The sequence below is a fragment of the Hippocampus bargibanti genome, linkage group LG14 (assembly GCF_051943395.1).
Source record: "Hippocampus bargibanti isolate YZ-2025 linkage group LG14, ASM5194339v1, whole genome shotgun sequence".
Taxonomy (NCBI): Eukaryota; Metazoa; Chordata; class Actinopteri; order Syngnathiformes; family Syngnathidae; genus Hippocampus; species Hippocampus bargibanti.
Genome location: NC_142747.1, coordinates 11,746,774 through 11,769,531, shown reverse-complemented (window position 1 = coordinate 11,769,531; position 22,758 = coordinate 11,746,774). Strand labels below are relative to the sequence as shown.

The following is a 22,758-nucleotide window of genomic DNA, read 5'->3' as shown; positions in this document are numbered from 1 at the left end:
ACTTTGACTGCATTTATAATGCATCCCACTGCACAATATTATTTGATATGGTTAGGGCTCTCTGAGTTATACCAGGACACTGATGTTGAGCGGTTTTGGGTGTGCGGAAGGAACCATAACATACTGGGTTATTCCCCGGACGTGTTCAGAATATAACACTTTTGTAACATTAGGAGAACGACTTTGAGGACTCGGTGTCTAGTTAGTCAGGGCTACACAGCGTGTTGTGTTGTCCAGATTACATAACCATGAACCCTGCTCTCGAATACCTCAGCAGTTATATATCATGGAAGGTTACAATAGTCTAACGATATTAGGTAATGCTTTTGTAGGGGTTTACTTCGAAAAACGCGCCAGCTTTATAGGATTCCATCTGATTAAATAATTCGCACAACGACACACACAGTCACGTGAATGTAATTTTCTCCAAAAATAGTATTCTGGAGCGCATAAGCAAACAAAAAAGGAGCAGAGAACGACTACGTTTTGTAGAATTTATTTTGACTACCCAGCTGGATACCCCGCTGTAAAGTCAATGATGGTATGGTCCAACATGCCGTAAAGTTTCCTTCAGCGTTGTGAGCTTTGTGAACGTGAGTTTGGGAGGCAAGCAGGTAAGATTCGTAATATCCTGACGATTATTGACAGATCTTTTTTTTTAATGAGTGGCAATTGGATGTAATTACACTTTGGAATGACACGTTGGATATAACCGTCAAAACAATGACTAGAAGTTCAATTTTATACACGAAGTAGCTGATAGATGTGATGTGGGGTTACGCAATGTAAAGCTAAAGTAGGGTTTTCGCTACCTTGGTTTGCTATGAACACTGGCTAAAAACATGTGCTACGTAGCTGACTAAATGTACTTCGTCGCAAAAGTGCTTCTATGGCGCAATGTGCTTTTTCGTTGCTGTTTGTCCAGAGGGGGCCAAAATAAAGTCCGGCTAGCTTGTTGTCAATATTGTCTTTATGTGTACTTAAGTGTAAAGGGCAGCAGTAATCGAGATAAACGTATTAACCTTTTCTTCGCACTTTCATTGTTGCTCGTACTCATGTTATATGTCATCTCGTGACCTGTCTGGGTGAAATATTTGGATGTCCAACCATCGTTCCGTTAAAAGCCCCTTTCATTGGATTGTAATTGGCAAGAAACCCAAGTTTCACATGATGTGTGAACCAGTCCCTTGTTAGACACGTTTATGAATGAACCCGTATCATGTATGACTGGTGCCCAGTGAAGCAGTGTTTCACTTTGGGATGATGTGACAAATCCTTTCGATTTCAGTCAACTTTCTCAATCACAAAGGTTATTTTTCAACATCAAATCTTTTCATTAATGAGTTCATTAGCTCATTTGTTAGCAAAGGTACACAGGTGAGTTGTCTTGGGAGACATTCACCATTGGCCAACTTCATACATTCAGACCAAAAGTGGATTTCAAATGTATTTGTTTTTTGTTTTTTTTAACCCCACAGAGTGTTTCTATGAAATAATATGCTGCCCGTTAAGCCAGTCTCACACAATATGCAAGAAAAGCTGTCTTTAATAGTTCTTATCAGTTGTCCTGGGTTCTCCTCAGCAGAAAGAATCAAACACTAAATAATAAGAATTGGAATCTACCACTAATAATGATTCAACTTGAATTTAGCTTCTTTCTCACTTTGTTAATGTTTTCCTTAAAACAGGTTTACGTGGCTTTAGACTAGTATTTTATGAGGTGTGTGTTCACTTATTAAAGCTATTAGGGGTGTCACCATTAAGCTTTTTTGGTCTTTGGATTCAAGTATCTGCTGGTGCCGCACCTTGATAGAAAACCTCTGCAATGCATTCATTGGAAATTAAAGGGCTGCATGCTATTTTCTCAAATTAAGATATTACATCAATGTGGATGCATAATATATTGCGTCGACATAATATATATAAAATATATAAACCTGTGTGTGTGTGTGTGTGTGTGTGTGTCTGTGTCTGTCTGTGTGTGTGTGTCTGTATGGCATGTGTACCATTCCACCTAATATGTGCCAATGCCACCAGTGGGGAACAAGGTTGCTTGTCACCAAATAAAATTTCACTCATTACGCAAATTAAATATATTATTATTATTATTATTATTATTGTTATTATTATTATTATTAATCTTATTTTGGAACTTGCGCTGTTTTAATGTCACGAGCCTCTCTGCTGCACTCGGAGTTCACTCAACTCCTTTACAATGCCGTTTTAGCCCCTAACACACCAAGTGGCAAAAAAAATGTTTTGAAGCCAGTGAATGTTGCTTACATCAGAGTTCATCAGGGGTCATTCAAGTTCACACATTTTTACAAACCAATTGTTAATTTAATTAATTATGTTTGTATTTCTTTGCGCTGGAACCCATTACTAGCAATTCATCCAGTTAAGAGGGAAATATGCTTTGAGATAAGAGTCTTGATTATTAAGCATGGGCGTGCAACTAAATAACTTGCATCTCAAGGAATCACTGTAGTTGCGACAGCTTCTTGCCCGCATGCCATGGACTATCTTGATATCCTTCAGTTCACACATGACTGAACGGCATGAGCAATTGATATATGAATGAATGGGTGAAAATGGATGGGTCACTGTTCAAGCGGGCTTCACGTTTTCTAGCAGCCAGCTCTTTTACTTGGAAACCCCCCCCCCCCCAAGGAAAAAAAACTTGAAACGAGCTCAGCGCACGTCTTTTCCACTCATGAAATAAAAACAAAACAATGCTATTCTCAATGCAGTTCTTGAAGCAAAGCTAGATATTTCTGTTGATTTCCAGCCAATTAGTTCAATAAGGTCTGGACAAAAGCCGCCATTGTAGAGAGAATGTAATGGCATAGGCCACATCTGTTAATCATCATATTTCCCAATGCAGGTTAACTAGTTCCACGGGTGGTGCGGCTACTGGGATTTTTGAGAAAATATGTGAATTTTACCAAGCGGCGAGTGTATATCTGGGCCAGTCCATCATGGCCGGCCAACCCACCTTGACCGCCGAACCTACATTGACCCAGACCGTTAGCGATCATCTGCATCAAATTCCTACTTTTATCAAATTGTCTTGACTTTTCTTAACTCTGAGATGAGATATTGCAAGCACCTTTAGCTACCGATCCCTCCTTTCAATTCAATAAAAAAAATAGTTGAACAAACTTATTGCCTTCTGATTTCAACATTTGTTATTCATCAATTTCTGATGTATATTTATTTAATCTAATGCGATCATGGTTTATATGGATTGTGCAGCTGTGTATTTTACTCTTACATCGTCAACCTATATGGGCCATCTGGGGGACACCATGACTATGATTTGGCCCGGGACAAAAATTAGCTTCGCAGCCCTGTTACCGAAAACCGACTCATATAAGCTATTTGTTATTACTGTAACTCATGCATGATCAAAGTGAAAGTAAAAATAGCAGTAATAACTTTCATCATATAATACATTTACTAATGATGGATCCAAATGAAGTCACCAGAAATGAAATTACCAGTTAACCATGAGAGCAGATTCATATATTTTATTCATTTGAGAGTGAAATAAAATGATTCATTACTGACTTTAAGGTAGCAAAAGAAAATACAGGGAAATTCAATGTCCAATTTGAAAACATCAGATTGACATTATCATTTGAGAGATTGTTCATAAGGGTTTTCTTTCTTTGTCAAGAGGTTGGCAGACATGGACCCCGCCACCGACACAACAACCTTGGCGGACGAGGACGAGCCTCTTTTCAGCAATCTCGACCTCTTCTTATTCTCTCTCATTGTCGGGCTTGTCATCTATTGGTTCATGTCCCGCAAGAAGCCTGAACCCATCCCTGAATTCAAGAAGCTTGAAACAATGTGAGTCTCTTTCACCTTTCGTATTCATTTTTTTTTTCATGTTATTGATTTCAAGAGTCCTTAAAAAAATTGGGCACATTACCATTAAGTGTGGAGTGGCAAAGAATTTTCAAAAAAAAGAACATCCACTACGTTCTGTTCTGTTAATATTTCACAATTGTGATGATGATGACTTGCTTTGATTGTTCAAAATATCATTCCAAAAGTTGTTTAAATGAGTACAGTTGGTTCATAAATGGTTGATTATTGAACTTGTTATATAAAAACTGCAGACTGAAATAATGTAATGGGACCACAATCGTTTCAAAAAGTGACATGAGAATTAGAATATGATAATTATTTTTTTATCTGATTTATTTTTATTTCAGTGTTTATTTCAGATAACTCCATTTACCAAACAAGACGTTATACACTATATTAACATTTTGTGCAAAGTTAAAAAAATGTCAATTGTACATTTTTCTCAAATATATGTTGGCATTGTACGTCACCTTTGATAAACGTACTTAAAACGAAAAATGTATTATTTTTTCTGCAATGATAATAAACAATGATGCGTTTGCATCGCGTTTCCCTGTTTGACCACTAGCTGGCAGAGGTAAATCCCTCCAAGTTAATTACCGTATTTTCCACACTATAAGGCGCACCTAAGAGCCTTCAGTTTTTTTCAACAGCTGACCATGCGCCTCATAATTCGGTGCGCGTATATAAGGATCAATATTGAGCCACAACACGTCTCGCAACTACGGTAAGCAGCTGAGATTCCAACTTACCCCGAAGAAGAAGAAGTGGTGCACAGTGCATGCTGGGATATATACAACGGCGTCAACAGAGCATTCAAAGCGAGACCGCGAATTGCGTGGGAATGGTGGATGCAGAAGGCGAACACACGTTCACCAAGACAGGGAGACAGTGCCGGATGACATACGCCTCTATCTGCCAGTGGATTATAAATGCCTGGGCTAATAGGAAGGCAGCAATTGTCACTGAACTGCCAGATAACAGCGACACTGACTCCATGAATGGCGACTTGGATGAGACGGAGCCGGGCGTGTTGGATGACGCATTCGCCCAGCTGTTGACACGGAAGAAGAAGAATTCCAGGGATTCATAGATGAAGAATGAACTGATAAAGTGACCTTAACGTGTTTCCTTTGTGTGTTTACAGTTCAACAATGTTGATCATATTGTGAGTATGGACATTAACGCGTGAACATCAGCTATTACGCTATTGCTTTAGAGTTATTATTGTTGTTATAGCTTTGGACTAGTAAGAGTGTTAGTATATTGTGATTGTACTTGCGTTTAATTCACCGTAACAGCATCAGAATGTTTTTTTTTTTTTTTTTACGTGTTTACTGAATGGAGGAAAAGTTCCCCTCCACTAACTTGCTGTTGTTAAAAGATAAACTGTCACAAAAGTACGAATACTTTACCTTGGAGAAAATAATCAAACAATTGTTTATTCATTTTGGGAGTGAATGGAGTTGTCAGAAAGCTGATTTGTAATCTATTAATAAAGTTTGGCTGACCTATCTGACTGTTTTGTTGACATTGCCTTTAGCGCTGCACCGTCTCAGCAGCGTCTCGCACCGGATGTATAACGTAACCCCAGCCTCTACTGTAGCGCCTCATAATGCGGTGCGCGTATATATGGGAAAAATTGTAAAATATGTCATTCATTGAAGGTACGCCTTATAGTGCGGAAAATATGGTACGTGTGGTATTTTCAAAATTATTTTGAATATTGTCAACTATAACATTTGAAATTAGAAGACCAACTTTGTTTGGTTAGCATGGGCGTGTATTTTGGATAGAAAATGAGCACTTGTCTATTGAATACAGCGTAGCAGCATTGAAAGTTCCCCTTTCGGTTCATTTCTTCCTGCGTGACAAGAGACAAGAGATGGAGGCTTGCTTTGTTTCCACTGAACTCAACTGGCTGCGTTTGGAGACCGTCCCCAACCACAACAGATATTCATCCCTGAACTCTGTTCTCTGTGTGGTTAAAGTTTGGTCACAAAAACAACTGTTGACTTTGTGTGCTGGGTGTTGGTCACCAGAGGAATGACCATCAGGAAGCATTTTGCTCGGTTGATATGCGAATGGCAGTAGGAGAGGGGTTACCGGAAGGAAGCATCAAAATCACACAATCCTGAAGATCGTCTGCTGTCCCATTTCAGAGTGTGTTGACTACCTAAATGTTTTTGAAGGAGGCGTCGTCTCCATGTATATCCTGCAACTTTTTGTTGGCCCTAAAACCATGAGAAAGTTGTGAGCCGAGCTTCTTTTGTGACTCCTTTCCAAAAGTTGGACGTTGAGGCAAAAGACAAGCAACTCTTTCTTCAGCCCTGTTACCCCTCTCCCCACCCACCCCCATCTTTCCCCTCTCCCTGCTTTTTCTTTCTGTGCGTCAGATGAGCTCCTCTGCCATTCGGTCATGTCACAAATGAATCCTTTTGTGATAAATGAGGTTGCCATAGCAATGGCATTCCCCTCTCTCCTCCGGTGATGTGGGGGTGGGGGACAGAAACCCTCCAGTCAGCTCTTTCCCCACTTTTAGTGGTCCACGGAGGAGTGGCTTTGGTTAGTTGACTAGCCAAATCCTGAGAATGGATCTTGTAGACTTTTTCTTGCCTAACACCTTTCAGGCCGGAGAGGAAAAGGGGGCGGTCCTAGGGGGAAGGCTTTTCAGCGGTGGTTCAGTTTGTACTGTTATAAGTAAAAAATGTGGGTCTGCAGCTCTGCTACTTTTTATGGGAAAGTCAGCTTCCCACCATTGTGTCCAGACACTGACGGGACTGCAATGTGCGTGTTTTATGGTCAGAGTATGAGAAACAGACGGAATTCTGAGAGTAGCACAGGAAGAGGCTGAATTCAGATAACGCTGAAGCTTCTAAGGGTGAAAGCAGACCACTCTTGGCACAGCTTTTTTGTGTCTTTCTGGACTGGACTTGTTTTCGTCTGCTTGTGGCTACGGAGTGTTGACATCCTGCTATTGATACGGAGCCTGGCTTGCTCGCGGTGCGGCGTTGCCCAGCCAGCGGTGATCGTGGCTTTGCTGAACTTACAGGGCTCAATGCCATGGGCTGTGTTTTCTCCCTGCCAGAAGACAGGAGAGATGCTGCAGAGAGGTCAGTTACTTATCTGCTTGATTTTCCCTGGATCAAAGAAGCATTTTAACTCATTGACTGCCAGACTTGTGCAAAACTGTGTCCACTCCAGTGCCAGGGTTTCTGTCATTGTCATTACAAATTCAGGACCCACAGACTATTGAGTTTTGGGATATACATAAACATTCAGTACAGCGTTTACAAACCTTAGACTGTCTTCTTTCATCATAAAGAGTTAATTTCTAAATTAAATGGGCCTGGAGTTATATGAGCTTGAAATGAGGACGGCTGTCCAAAATACAATGCAATACATACATATTGATTTATACAGTATAGCGCTTTAACAACAGGTGAAGCTGGAACAAAGCACTAGCAAAAAAAGGGAAATACTGACCCTCGTTGAATGGGACTTTGCCAGAGGTCTAGCCAGTGCTTTATCGGCACCCAAGCATGCAAAAACAAAACCCGAATAAATTTATGAATGGCGCTCTACATTACATGTTCAATTCCTGAATACATTCGTGAATGGAAGTGAATGAGTTCACTGCAACCAAAAGAATCTTGGGTTCAAGCTCATGGCAGAGTTTGAGGTGCTCTGGAATTTAAGATCTGGAAGTAAATTCCTAATGCCCTGACAATGAAGTTAAAAGTGACTCAGCGTTTCCAGTAAGTCATGAGAAAATTATTAAATGTGTTTTTTTAACCACAAATTGCAGCGTTTGTTTGCCATCAGTCATGAGTCACCTAAAAAAAAAAAAAAAAAACATTGCATACGCAAGCATGACACTGTCAATGTGCTTTATAAGCACTAAGCTAGCTCGCAGAGGTTGTTCTGAAAGTGCGCAATAATACATCGGACAATTAATTTGAAACTTACTCTAAGTTTCAAGTGGGGGGGGGGGGGTCCATTTCCATTTTATTTTTTGACAGAAGAGAGAGAGGGGAGGGCTTGGAAGTGCAGTATTTGAGATGGCTACTGCACAAAAACTCAGCTCTTTGTACAATGAGTTTCCCCCGAGAGCACTTAGGGTTTTTTCACGTGCTCAGGTTTGTTGCATTTGCTGCAGACGTTTTCCAAAACTATCTGATTATGTTCTTAGACTCTATATTAGGTCTGACAGGAATGCGTGAGCTTGGGGGCAAATGTCTGCTTCTTTTATTTCCATCTGGAGTCATCTTTGCTCCAGAGTACAAGTGTAGTATAAGTGTTTTATGGCAGTTTGGGCACTGGATTCTCGTGCTTGAATTGTAACTGCTTTCTTATGTTTGCAGTAGAACTGCTAAGCTGTTTTACGGAAAAATGAGAATTATCTCATCTGAGATGAGATGAGATGAGAATTATACGATTGTTTTATTTATCCTATTGACACCTGAAACATAAACATCCCTAATCACTTATTAGATACTTAGACAGTGATACCTCGGCTTACGAACTTAATTGGTTCCCAGAAAGTGTGTAAGGCGAAAGTTCGTCTGCCAAACATTTATTTCCCATATGAAACCATTAATAATGAGAATAATCCGTTCCCAGGTCTCAATAAAACATAGTTTTCTACTAAATAAGCCTTAAAACTACACAAAATATACCTTATTTTATGTATAATAAATGTTATCTATTGTCTATTGGATTGTAATTAAGGAAATGATCTGTACTGTATAATAAAGTCGTTTTATTTACCTTTGTGATGGTCGTTGATGTAGTTGCCTCTTGATGATGTCCGAGTGAAGTTGCCACGCTTTCTCGGCAATAATACCCTCACTCACACGGTCCCCTGCTAGCTGGATTTGGTAAATCCAAATAAAAGTTTTTCAACCTCTTCTATTGCCTGAGACCGTTGCTTAGACAACACAGAAACACCCTTAGCCACACGTAGCATACTGGTACTGGGATGCTAAGTCACACAAACGCACACCTCGTTCGTGTTTTTACGTGATCACCTTCTTCTGGACAACCGTAGTTTTCTTTTGTGTGCTCTTCGGCTTAACACTAGCCTGTGGTGGGGTCTTTTTCGGTCCCATAATAGCAAATGTACTCCACTCGATAGCAAACCATGTCTGCACTCAAAGGCTATGTGGAAAACTAGTCTGCCAGCTACCATGGCGCTGTGTGGTTTGGTTCGTCCCCTGAAAACTAGTTTGTATGCCAAGATTATATTCTCGAATTTAATGTTCGGTCTCACCTCTGGCAATGTTATTCCCTCCTACGAGGAGGCAGCATTTGCCTTTTGTACAGCCACCCCCATGGCATGTCTCAGATAACTTCAGACCCATATAACTTAGGAATTAACTATTTTCTTCTGATGAAAGAAGAGAGTCTAAGGTTTCTTGCGCTGCATTGAATGTTTATGTAAAACTCAATGTTCTGTGGGTCTTGGAATTTCAGTGAAAATGACAAAAACTCTGGAGTGGACACATTTTTGCACGTCGTCTGGCAGTGAATGAATTAATTAGGATTTGTTGCAGTTTACCTGATGATTTTTTTGTGTATGTTATTGATGAACCAAGATTCAAAGGGGGAGTGAGTATCAAAAGGGGATTTACTCTGCAATTTTTTGTCGCTCTGCAATCCCACGGGTGGGGGGGCTAATATCTTAGGAAAGCACATGAATGATGTGACTGAAAGAAGAGAGCTTGACCTGTTTGAAAATATATATATCTTTCACGTCTTCATTTTCTATCCACTTTAGTCTAACAAGTTAAACATTTTGTCTTCTCCAGAGCCCCAACAACAAGAGAAACAAGTTTCATTGAGAAAATGAAGAAAACAGTAAGTTGTGTTATTTTCAACAATTTTACTCTAAACTTGTATTGGTAAATTTGATGCAAACAATGCAGGAATGTTTTTAAAGTAGGATGGGGCGCGGGTGATTCAATCCAGAAGAGAAAGTCTTTGCTCATATTTTCAGAGACTCCTGCAAAGTTTCAGTTGAAAGTCAAACTGTCTGAGTGACATTAAGCCAGAAATGTGTTCATTATTGTGGTGATTGTCAGCAATCGTCTCGAACTGCACCAAGCTCTTTCAAATATTTTGGTTTTAGCTTGGTATGAAAACCCACAAGTCAATATTGCTCTCATAATAACCTCTTTACTATATGACTCAAAGCTAGAATTAGCTTTGTCAAGGTTGATTGATATTTTAGTCGCCTCCCATCCTTCAATTCATTGTCATTTGGTCACATGGTTCTTTTAAATGTGGTTTCAGTATTTGGGTCTCGGCATTGGTAGTGTCTCCCACATGTACAGTATTCACACTTGAAAAACCTTTTCTGATCTAAGAACACATGTACTAAATAGCACTTGCGATGGGCGACTGCGTCATTTGTTGGACTTAAATGAAAGGTTGTGAATAACGGTTAGAAATAGTGCGGGTTTGATTCCTGTGGTTTTGCTGCACATAATTTAGATACGGCATTATAAAAAAAACTCTTACTTATGAAGTAAAAGCGATCTGCTATCTATTCGCTGTCTCGCTAGCTTTCTATTAACTATCTCGCTATGTATCTATTAGCTATCTATCTACCAGTTAGCTATAAGCTAGCTAGCTACCTAGCTAGCTCCTAAGCTAGCTAGCTACCTAGCTAGCTTTCTATCTACAGTATTTGAGTTATTCTGGGTTGATTGAACGCTGGCACATGTGACTGCCGCTGCTCACCCACAGAAAAACCTGTCCTGTCACTGTTAAGTGACCTAGAGTTTTGAAAGGCGCTTATAAATGAAATGTATTGTTGTTGTTGTTGTTATTATTATATTATTTAGCAGCGCGCTAAACTTTACCTGTTGGTCTGCATTGTGAATTGTCATAGCAAAGTAGTCTATCTGTTACCACTATTTCACTAGTTTTCTTTTTTGTCCCCCTCAACTTATTTTTTTCCCTTTCAGGGAAAGAACATCATTGTGTTCTATGGCTCCCAGACGGGCACAGCAGAGGAGTTTGCCAACAGACTCTCTAAAGACGCTCAGCGTTACGGGATGAAAGGAATGGCGGCTGACCCAGAAGAATATGACATGGTAACTTAATAAGAAAAAGAAAGGCTTCAATAGTACCACAATGGGGACAATTTGTGCAACATACAGTACACGTAAAGTCTCTCTTTTTTAAATACTGTCCTTCATAATGTAGGAAACTCATATTTATTGCAAAAGTCAAATTGAAAAAGTCTCATTCATTCTGCATCCTGTCATGCTCTTCAGGGTGAACTATCTCGGTTGTCTGAGATCAAAAACTCGCTTGCCATATTCTGCATGGCCACCTATGGAGAAGGAGACCCGACGGATAATGCACAGGATTTTTATGACTGGCTGCAGGAAAATGACGATGAAGATCTCTCGGGACTGAACTTTACGGTAAGGGTTTATTCTCACGCATTTCTGTCAGTTTGCAAAAATAGTGCCAGTATGAAGGTTCTTGCTAGTCTCCCTATCTGTGGTCGAACACACCATAGTGAATTTACCATCGTAAAGGTTTTTCATTCAGCGGCCCATCAAATTTGCTCAACTTTGAAGCCGCTGAATGTTGCCACCATTGTTTCTCTCTGTCTCTAGAGTTGTTCGACTTTGTAAAGAATTCAAACGATTTCCTACTGAACATGGACATTTATTTTTAGCCCGTTGAGAGAGATCTGTTGGATTTATAGTCTCTCTGCAACCGCAATAATTTTATAAACTCGCCACACTGAAAATGTTTTGACATTTGTCATTTTGTAGCAGCAAATGAGATTCCAGGTGATTTCCATCATTTAAAGGACAACCGACATCTCCGGACAAGTTGTGTCCATAATTTGCAAAAGGGCTTCAAATGACTTCTACTGAGCGTATTTTACAAAGATTCCACCGCATATAGCTATAGTTTACCTTTTTGAGACTCGCGCTGAATATTCAGGAAGTTTTGTTTTTGAGTTGGTGACGAGTAATTTTGCCTTTTTGATTGTTGCTGTGCTGATGACCATTTTGTGTTCGGGAACCTTTTACTGAGCGAGTTGCTTGTTCTGTCGCCACAAAGAGACATAAGTCTTGTGCCGGTCCCAAGCCCGGATAAATACAGAGGGTTGTGTCAGGAAGGGCATCCGACGTAAAAGCTGGGCCAAAACAAACATGCGTATCATACCTCTGAAGATGGAGGTGACTGATTCGCTGTGGCGACCCCTTGAAGGGAAAAGCCGAAAGGAAAAGAAGAAGAAGAAGAAGACGACGAGTCCGTACGTGACGTCACTAAAGGAACGCCCTTGACTGAAAAAAAGACACATTGTAGCAGTCCTTCCATCACGTCAATGTATTTTGCTGTACTGTTTGGTCTGAAAACCTTGTGTTGCACCAAAAAGCCGCCAGAAGAGGGCGTCCAAGCTCCATGGAAGGAATTTATCAGCCTGTGGAAACGGGCTGTTTCATTCCTCACAACAGCTCGGTGGCCATTTTTGGGTGTGAATTCCCCCCCCCCCCGCCCGTTTGCCTCAAAATGCCACGGAATTTTTTAATCGATTGCAAACATGTATGCTTTTCTGTTCAGAACTATTTGAATCATATTCATAACTGGATGAGTAACAAGAAAGCATATTCTCTGAATCTGAAGCCATTCTTATGATTCTCGAGCAATGCAAGACGTCCTGGCGTGACGTCACGAACTGTGGGTGGGACTTTCTGAAAATGCCCGATTCGCAGCTCAATTTTTTCAGATTTTGGACACTTTAAGTCATTTTTATTGGTGTTTTTCATTTGAATAAAAATATCATACTGCGTGTTTTGGGTATTTTAGATGCTATAAAACGTTTTTCTGATGTCATTTAAAAAACAAAAAAGTGACGTCAGTTGTCCTTTAAATTTACATACATTGAAGTTATGACCTGTTTTTTGGGCTTTCAAGTTATATGTCAATTTAAGTTCAGATTTTTTTCAGGGTGTCTCATTTAACTCATTCACTGCCATTCCCGAATTTATTCAGGAATTGAAAAGTGTGACGTGGAGCGCCATTCCAAATTTGTTTGGTGTTTAGTTTTTTCTTCCGGTGGTGCCGATAAAGCGCTGGTCAGACCTCTAGCAATGTTTTTTTTTCTCTTCTACGAAGGGGCAGCATTTGCCTTTTGTACAGCCGCCCTCACTTTCACCTCATATTACTCTAGACCCATATAACTTATTACCTCTTTTTTTGATGAAAGAAGAGAGTCTAAGGTTTCTTATGCTGCATTGAATGTTTATGTAGTCCTAAAACTCATGATTCTGTGGATCCTGGAATTTGAGTGAAAATGACAAAAACCCTGGCACTGGGGTGGACATATTTTTGCACATCGTCTGTCAGTGAATGAGTTAATGTTTTTAACAATAAAACTCTGAGTACATTTTTTTTATAAGTGGATCTGCATCAAACACTTGCAACTTTATTTTTTCAAATGTATCATAACAGCATTCTCATTAGCGAGTGCTGAGAAGTGAATGTAGACACTACGCACGAAATGATTGAACCTGCTCGGTTGAGAAGGAAAATTTAAAAGAACCACAGCAGTCCAGTTGGGATTGATTTAGTGCCCTGAAAATGAAATGACCCGGATCAATTAGAATATTTACAGCCATATACTGTACAACTACTCATAAATTTATTTTAACGTGCATAGTGTGTTCTTTTTTCCCTCATTGATTCACTGTAAATAATTTCCAGATTAAAAATGAGAGTAGCTGTCTCTGTGAAAAGTCTGTTGCGCCTTTCGGATTGGAATTATTTTTTTCTTTTTTCCTGCAGGTATTTTCCTTGGGTAACAAGACATATGAGCATTACAATGCCATGGGGAAATATGTGGACAAAAGGCTGGAGGAACTTGGGGCTAAACGCATCTTTGACCTCGGTTTAGGTGATGATGATGGCAAGTAAGTGACCAAAAAAGAAAGATGCCTTGCTATGTCTGATGGTAATAAGTAAGGGTCAGTTGCCTGAAATAACACACCATCCACCAGTCATCAGATAAATGCAAGTGATTTGAATATTTTATTTTTTTTCCACTGTAAATATGTTATTTGAGCGCTCACTTCACATTTCTTTGTTCTTCTCACAGCTTGGAAGAAGACTTTGTCTCGTGGCGAGAGCAGTTTTGGCCAGCTGTCTGTGAGCACTTTGGCGTGGAAGCCTTAGGAGATGATTCAAGGTGCATGTCTCGTCTGTAATACTTGTCGCTGTTCTTTTGAGTAGACTCTTGCAGATAAAACATCACTTATCCTTTGGCGTAATGTCACACTAGAATCTCATCTTCTCTCCTGTGTGAATGAAAAATACAAGGTGTCATTTTATTCTTATGTAATGTCTAACTTAAAGTGCTGTTTGGTCACATAGCATACGGCAATATGAACTGAAGGAGCACACTGACATCAACATGAATAAAGTGTTCACGGGAGAGATTGGCCGTCTGAAGAGTTTTGAGGTCCAGAAACCGTAAGTACTGTGTTAGAGAAATCTGCCTCCTGCAAATCTTATTTTTGGTCATTGAAGGCTTGCTTCCCTCTGGTGGACATTATTTTTAAAAATTGCCCTCTGAATTATAATACAGTGAAACCTCGGTTTAAGAACCCCTTGGCTTACGAACTTTTCGGTTTACGAACGTTACATTTATGAAAATTTTACCTTAGCCGACGAACTATTTTTTGGGATACACACGGAGCTGCCAAATGAGTGATGTGTCATTCGCGAACGAGCCTATTCTCCTAACAAGAAAATGGTGCCCACTGTTTTTGTCCTCTATTCCCCGCCCCCAGTCTTTTGTTAAAGCCACGTGATTGGTCAAGAACGCAGCAGTGGTGGATGGGGTTACAGACAGAGAGAGAGTGAGGCCGTTCTCCAAAAAACAAAATGGCGTCTTCGGTTAAAGCCACGTAATTGGTCAAGAACCCAGCAGTGGGGGGGGGGGGGTTAAACATTAAAGAGACAGGCCGACAGAGAGAGAGTGAGAAAACACACACACACACACGAAAGGGAGATGACAGAGCTTGAAACAAAAAAAAAGTGTGAGAGTGTGAGAATCGTCAGAAGATGGATAGAAAAATGTTAAAATATCCCATCCATCAGGCTCCACAAATAACCCACACGAGTCATCTGTACACTTGATGCAAAAAGCTATTAACCCAGCTAAACAGATCACAATTGATGAAGAACTAGATACAATTATCACAGAGAAAGCACCTAAAACGGATCATTCCTCAAGATGGTAAAAGAAGCCGATGTTCCTCTTCAAGTGTTTAATGCTGAGGAAACCGGACACTCCATTCCATCAAGCCATTAACCACCATCACAAAGGTAAATAAAATGACTTTATTGTAAAGTACAGTTTATTTCATTAATCATAATACTATAGCACATTTATTATACATAAAATAAGGTATATTTTGTGTAGTCTTAAGGCTTAGAAAATTAGAAAGTAGAAAATTATGTTTTATGGGGACCTGGGAACTGATTATTCTCATTTTAATGGTTTCCTATTCACATTTACAACACTTTCCTCTCCAAACCTCCCTCTGGGTGCAAATAACGTGAACATTTGCCACTTAAAATGTCTAAAAATTGTTGTAGACCTCGAAGAAAGTATAACTTTGAACATTTGACAATTTTATCCCAAGTGATTTTCAATATCTGTACCTGGCTAAAGTTATGTCCTCTGCTTGACAGGCCGTATGACTCTAAAAATCCCTTCTTGGCCCCGGTCACTGTCAACCGTAAACTCAACAAAGGTGGTCAGAGGCATCTGATGCACCTTGAATTAGATATTTCAGGCTCAAAGATAAGGTGAGTTTTGGGGCTTTGTAGGTGTACTTCTTAAATGAGGCTCATAAAACTGAGTGCTTTCATCCAACATATGACCAAAGGCTAACGTGATATTCTGTCATTGCAGATATGAGTCAGGAGACCATGTGGCCGTTTTCCCTACTAACGATGCAGCGTTGGTGAATAAGTTGGGACACGTCCTTGGTGTGGACCTTGATGTGGTTATCTCTCTGAACAACCTTGATGGTATGATATTGAAATTGTAAAGTGGTTTGACTTAAAGAGCTCCTCCCTTCAATCTGTCAGGACATTTCCCCCCTGATGGCTGCACTTGCACAATCGGCTCCTTTATAATTGCTGCAAGTCCTTTGAATTGGTTATGACTTTATTTCTACTATAATAAATGTGAGTGATTGAGCCGGGAATGATTAATATCTGCGTGATATACGCTGAGCTGGTGAGGGGTGGCCCCATTTTGTTTTTTATTTAATATATATATATACATTTCTGTGTGACAACTTCTTCTTTTCCTTTCGGATTTTCCCTTCAAGGGGTCGCCACAGTGTGACAACTAATGTATACATATCAAATGTTTATCTTTCAGAGGAGTCTAATAAGAAACACCCATTCCCCTGCCCCACGACGTACCGCACAGCTCTGACTCACTACCTCGACATCACGCACCCTCCTCGCACCAATGTCCTCTATGAGCTTGCACAATATGCTTCGGACCCTCAAGAACAGGAGAATATGCGCAAGATGGCGTCCTCCTCCCCTCAGGGCAAGGTCAGTGTGTGTAAAACTAAGTTGTTGTGGGCCCGGAGTGCTTGTTACGCCTTGTAAATACATTTTTGTCACCAGTCGCAGATATGAGATTAAAGTTGAATAGTAAAAGTCTTATCTATGAAAATACAAAGTAACCACAGAGAGGAGGGCTGGATGCAAAACACACGGAAGACAGTTGACACAACTGTGGAAAGCTCAACTTACTGATAAGTTTACATTCTGTGAGACAGCAATGCACAAGAACACACAAAATTACAGGGAGAACTTGTAAAGCCCAATCAGAAAAGTCTGAATGTCTTTGATTTCAATCGAGAAGCTCTTTGCTGGGTTGTGACAATACATTTCCAGTGGCAGAAAATGCTCAGGGTGTTTTTTTTAACTGTAACAAAGTAATAGTAATTTCATTCTAGTCATTTTCAGCAAAAAAAAAGTAAAAAATGGAGCATATCAACATGGTCGAGAATCATGCTGCAACAAATGTAGGTAAGAAGTGATGACAGGATCAGAAATATAATGTCAAGTTACCCATTAAAGCTTGAAAATTGCCTTTTACCAAATTTCAGATTAGACTTGACATTTGTAGTTTTTGTCTCGAGGGGAGAAATATTAACTCATTCACTGCCAGACGTACAAAAATGTATCCACTTTTTTGTGGGTTTTTCACTCAAATTCCAAGACCCACAGAATATTGAATTTTAGGACTACAAAAACATTCAATACAGCATTAGAAACCTTAGACATTCTTCTTTCATCAGAAAAAAAGCGTTAATTCCTAAATTTTATGGGTCTGGGTTTATATGGGCTTGAAATGAGGGCATACATACAGTACATATTAGTTTATTTAGCGCTTTAACAACTGCTGAAGCTGGAACAAAGCGCTAACATAGAAAAAAGCGAAATGCTGCCCCCCCAGCGCTTTATCAGCCCCGAAAGAAAAAAAACAGAACAAATTTGGGAATTGCGCTTCATGTCATATTTTCAATTTTCAAATAAATTCGGGGATGGCAGTGAATGAGTTAAGCATCTTTATTGTTTTTGTTTCTCTTTAGGCACTCTACCAAAGTTGGGTATTAGAACCCTGCAGAAACATTCTTGCCATTCTGGAGGACATGCCCTCTTTAAGGCCACCCATTGACCACCTGTGTGAGCTTCTGCCTCGTCTTCAAGCTCGATATTACTCCATAGCCTCCTCCTCTAAAGTAAGTCTCTCATCAGTAACAACCTAAACGCAGGCAGCACTCGATTTGTATATGCAGAAATGTTATTTTTCTTTGTCCCCCAGGTTCACCCGAACAGCATCCATATCTGTGCTGTGGTTGTGGAGTACATGACCAAGACGAACCGTATCAACAAAGGAGTGGCCACAAACTGGCTGAAGAACAAGTTGGTCTCTGACAACGGCCACAAATCTACTGTTCCCATGTATATCCGCAAGTCTCAGTTCCGCCTACCCTTCAAGGCCAGCGTCCCGGTGATCATGATTGGTCCCGGGACAGGAATCGCTCCCTTCATGGGCTTCATCCAGGAAAGGGGCTGGCTCAAAGAGCAAGGTATTTCTCAATGACATCTGGCCTTGTTTAAATAAACTTTCTCAAAGTCAGTCCTACAAAAGGTTACAATGACAAGATAAATATATCTGTGAATAAACCCCAATTCCCACAACGTCGCGACATTGTATAAAACGTAACGATCAACAGAAAATAGTGATTATGAAGCTAAATAATCTAAAAATGAAGCAAGAATTTTTTAGGACAGTATCTGGGCAACACGCCCACACTGTGACATCTAGCTGCCGAGGTGAAAACTACCATATTTTCTGGTGTATAATGGGCACCCAAATGGCCTCATTTTCTTCAAAAGATGACGCTGCACCTTATATGCAGGTGCGCCTTATTTATGAAGTAATATTGAGCCACAACAACTACTCGCAATTTCCTCCTGTAGAAGAAGTTGTGCGTTACCCCAGCCTCTACTCTAGTGCCTTATAATGTGGTGTGCCTTATATTTGACAAACTTTTATATATTACGTTTGGAGAACGTTTTTCATTCATTCATTTTCATTATAGTCCGGTGCACCTTATATATGGAAAAAATCGGAAAATACAACATTTATTTGGGGTGCGCCTTATACACCGGAAAATATGGTACATGGAAGTGTAATATTGTGCACCTCACTCTTATTTCCGCCACATGCTTCTAATTTCACCGAGGTTTGAAATTTGCCACAAATTCTGTGATCATGGATTCCTACAGGGACTAACAAAGATGAGCTATTTAACTCATTCACTACCTCACATGCAAAAATATGTCCACTCCAGCGCCAGGGTTTTTGTCATTTTCCCTCAAATTCTAGAACCCACAGAATATTGAGTTTTAGGACTACATAAACATTCAATGCTGTGTAAGAAACCTTAGACTCTCTTCTTTCATGTGAAAAAAAGAGTTAATTCCTATGTTATTATATGGGTCTGGAGTAACATGAGGTGCAAGAGGGGCGCGGCTGTACAAAAGGCAGATGCTGCCCCCTTGTGGAAGCGAAAAAACTTTGCAAGAGGTTTGACCAGAGCTTTATCGGCACCCCTGCAACAAAAACCCTAACAAATTCGGGAATGGCACTCCCCGTCATATTTTCAATTCCGAGCACATTCGGGAATGGGACTAAATGAGTTAAATAACAATTATAACACTCACGTGCTTCCAATTAACATATTCACCTCTGGAATGTTCCCCTGCCCAAAATTTTAAGCGTTCCTTGACTTTCCCCTGTTACATCTTTTTTTAACACATTGCAAGCATCAAAATAAAATCAAAATGAGATTTTATTTTAAACAAACACAAAAATCTTCATAAGTTTGAGCAACAAACAGTCGATGATGTAGTCTGCCCGCCGAACAATTTTTGTGTAAAATTTTGCGTCAAACAAACTAGAAGAAATATTACACGCATTTTTGATGTTCCCTCTTGCTCTGTTTCTCTCCTGTCTGTGTGCAGGCAAGGAAGTTGGAGAGACATTATTGTTCTATGGCTGCAGACATCAGAATGAAGATTATCTCTACCAGGAGGAACTAGAGGATGCTGAGAAGAATGACGTTCTAACACGGCTCAATGTTGCCTTCTCCCGAGACCAGGAGCAAAAGGTGAAAAAAATAATTGATCGATGATTAAAATCATTGTTAGTTGCAGCCTTGAAACCATAATTTTTGATTTGTTGTGAATGCGTATTAATGTTCTAAGCGCTATAGTTTGTATCTAAACCTTCTCTTTTAATTATCTTAAGGTTTTCTTATTATTTTTGTGTACACGCCAGGTTTATGTGCAACACCTCATGAAGAAAAATAAAGAGGAAATCTGGAAACTCATTCACTCAGAAAATGCCCATATCTACATTTGCGGGTAGGTTTTATTCATTTTTTTTTCATGGTCTGAATAATTTACAGATTATTTTTGTTCGGTTGTTTTTTTGACAGTGTTTGTAATTTGAAACAAAGAAGAACAAAAGTTTAATTTGCATTAACACTCCAGTGCCAGGGTTTTTGTCATTGTCACTTGAATTCCAGGACCCACAGAATATTGAGTTTTAGGACTACATAAACATTCAATACAGTGTAAGAAACCTTATACTCTCTTGTTTCTTCAGAAAAAAAGAATTATTTCCTAAATTGTATGGGTCTGGAGTTATATGAGCTTGAAATGAGGGCGGCTGTCAAAAATACACTGCAATACACACATTGGTTTATATAGTACTTTAACAGCTGAAGCTGGAACAAAATGCTAACACGGGGAAAAATGGAAATGCTGCCCCCTCGTGGAAAGGAAAAACATTGCCAGATGTCTGGCCAGTGCTTTATCAGCACCCAAGCAAGAAAAGATTAAAACCGAACTAATTCGGGAATGCCGCTCTACGTCATATTTTCAATTCCTGAATACATTTGTGAATGGCAGTGAATGAGTTAAGGCTTTGTGCTGTAAGAGTACAAAACCAATTCCATTGAAGTTGGTACATTGTCTTAAATGTAAATTAAAAACAATACTGTAATTTGCAAATCACATCCAACGTATACAGTATGTAATTGAATACACTACAATGACAAAATATATTTTTTTACATGAATGAACTTTGAACGTAGAATTTTATAGGTGCCACATGATGAAAAAATAAAACTGGCTACGATATGTCTCAACTTTTAGTGATGCAAGGAACATGGCAAAGGATGTGCAGACGGCCTTCTATGAGATAGCAGAAGATGTTGAAGGCATGACCCGCACCCAGGCCACAGACTACATCAAGAAACTGATGACCAAGGGACGCTACTCGCAAGATGTGTGGAGTTAAAATTCCCAAACCCAACTTTCAGCTCACTTCTCAAGTGCTTGATTTTAAATGGTGGTATCTGTTTTTTTTTGTCTTATTTTATTGTGACTGAATATGAACATATTTAACATTCTTTCATTTTCATTCTGGTTCATGAAGTTTAAAGTGGAAGCCTTACCTCTGTTGATTATTTAGGAAACCCATTGCCTACTACTCATCTGTAACATATGTGTATAACTGGATCTTCAGCACTTGTCTTTCAGCCTCCCAAAGCACTGTGCGGGTCCTCTGTGCTGTTAATTTTAACTGGCTGGAATAAAGGGGTATTTAAAGTAGATTACCCTGGAGGGTTCTTGTTTTCCTCCTCTTTAAACTTCATATTCCGATGGTTTAAAAAAATGCAAATTGAGCAAATTTGCGGGTGCAATACAATAACTATGCAGGGGTCGACTGTAAATGTTTTTTTCAGCGAAAAATTACAATCAAACATGTTATAAGATATGAAGATTTTGAGGGAAGTGTTTTTAGTTAACTGCCATCAACGTGTAATGTAATGTGCAGCTTTCTGTTTTGACAAGGGACCTTTACTGCTTAGTTTAATCAGTAATAAACTTGAAATGCAGGTAGGTCGCAGGTGTCAAACTTTGGTCCCCGAAGACCGTTATTCTCCGGGGTTTCCATCCCTCCCTGCTGCAACAACTGATTCAAATGATCAAAGGGATGGAAAACATGGAGAAAAGCAGGCCGAGAGAACCTAGGTTTGACACCTATGAGATTAATGATGCAAAGGGGATTCTTTACTGTATTCGACTTCATATAAGCATGCAATGAAAAACAAAACAGAAAAGAAAACGTGTAGAGACAATGTAAAGTGTTACAGGATTGAAAAATCTGGCTTGTAACAGCATTTGGGTTTTTCTTTTTTATGCATTTGACTGGTTTGTCCAGTGCCAGTAACACTGAAATACATCTGACTGTACATTTTAATGCAACATATGTATGTATCCGATCATTAAGTCCCACAAAAGAGACATTTCTCTCCGTCGCTTGGTCTGTGATTTCCCTACACATTGTATGTGAAGCATGGATTTGAAAAGTAAAGAAATCGTGCGCAACCTGTGCCTTTTGAACACTGCCTTTCATATTGGATTTGTAAACCTTACTTTAATTATTTTCCTTTTGAATGTTTCGTGTACTTTAACTGGAATTGCTGAGTATCCTGTCACTTTTGTCCATTCCTCTTCATGCTGAAATTATGCCTGCCTTTTTTATATGTAAATTAATAGAAATACTTTGTTACCCTGAGGGTTTTTTTTCCAATACAACAGTTGGATTTTAGCAATTTAAATGTTGCCTTTGTGAACAATTTTCCGCAAACGTGGATGCTGGACTTTATGTCCCTAAGTGTATTCATGCTGTGAGAAAAACATGTCTACCTTGTCCTGTTTTACCATGTTACTGAATAGTACTTTAGCAGCAGATGTTTCAGGAAAAAAATACACCTTTTGCAGAATTTAAATAAATATTAAGCATATTTTTTGGTAATTCTAAAATATCATTTACTAGGGAAATCAACTGCGAAGAAAAATTTTACTTGACAGGTCAAATGTGCTCAATGTGAAACATACAGCGCAGATAAAATGTATTTTCTCTCCAACCCAGTGCAAACATAGAAACAGAAGAGAGGAGCCACTGCGGGTACCCCCACCTCCGTCAACGTAACTGTTCAAAATACATAGGGTACATGTATATTTTTGAACAGGATGCAAATGTCTTTAGCAAAGTGCACACTCCCTGTAAGGTTGTGTTTAGTATTTGGGTTCAAATCGGTCGATAAAGCTGGTATTTTTATGTGATTTTGACAAAATTAGAAGGTGCAGTATTATATTCGCTCAGGGTCAGTTTAACGAAAAAACTCGGGCAGTTTGGCAGTCAAATGTCGAAATGGACTCTGAGGG

General features: G+C 39.5%; 1 protein-coding gene across 2 annotated transcripts; it reads left to right on the top strand.

Annotated features, from left to right (window-relative positions):
- The first annotated feature begins 362 nt into the window (after window positions 1–362).
- Window positions 363–21,916, top strand: porb (P450 (cytochrome) oxidoreductase b). Of its 2 annotated transcripts, XM_089013907.1 has the most exons (16): window positions 363–614; window positions 3,680–3,855; window positions 9,687–9,735; window positions 10,848–10,976; window positions 11,160–11,312; window positions 13,696–13,820; window positions 14,006–14,095; window positions 14,281–14,379; window positions 15,607–15,723; window positions 15,830–15,948; window positions 16,307–16,488; window positions 17,538–17,687; window positions 17,771–18,038; window positions 19,480–19,625; window positions 19,796–19,881; window positions 20,677–21,916. In XM_089013907.1, the coding sequence occupies exons 2-16, from the start codon at window positions 3,692–3,694 to the stop codon at window positions 20,819–20,821; spliced, it is 2,022 nt and encodes a 673-aa protein (XP_088870033.1). In that variant the 5' UTR covers window positions 363–614; window positions 3,680–3,691; the 3' UTR covers window positions 20,822–21,916. The 2 variants fall into 2 exon arrangements, with proteins under 2 accessions (XP_088870033.1, XP_088870034.1); XM_089013908.1 differs by lacking the exons at window positions 363–614; window positions 3,680–3,855 and adding an exon at window positions 6,640–6,989.
- Window positions 21,917–22,758: the final 842 nt, after the last annotated feature.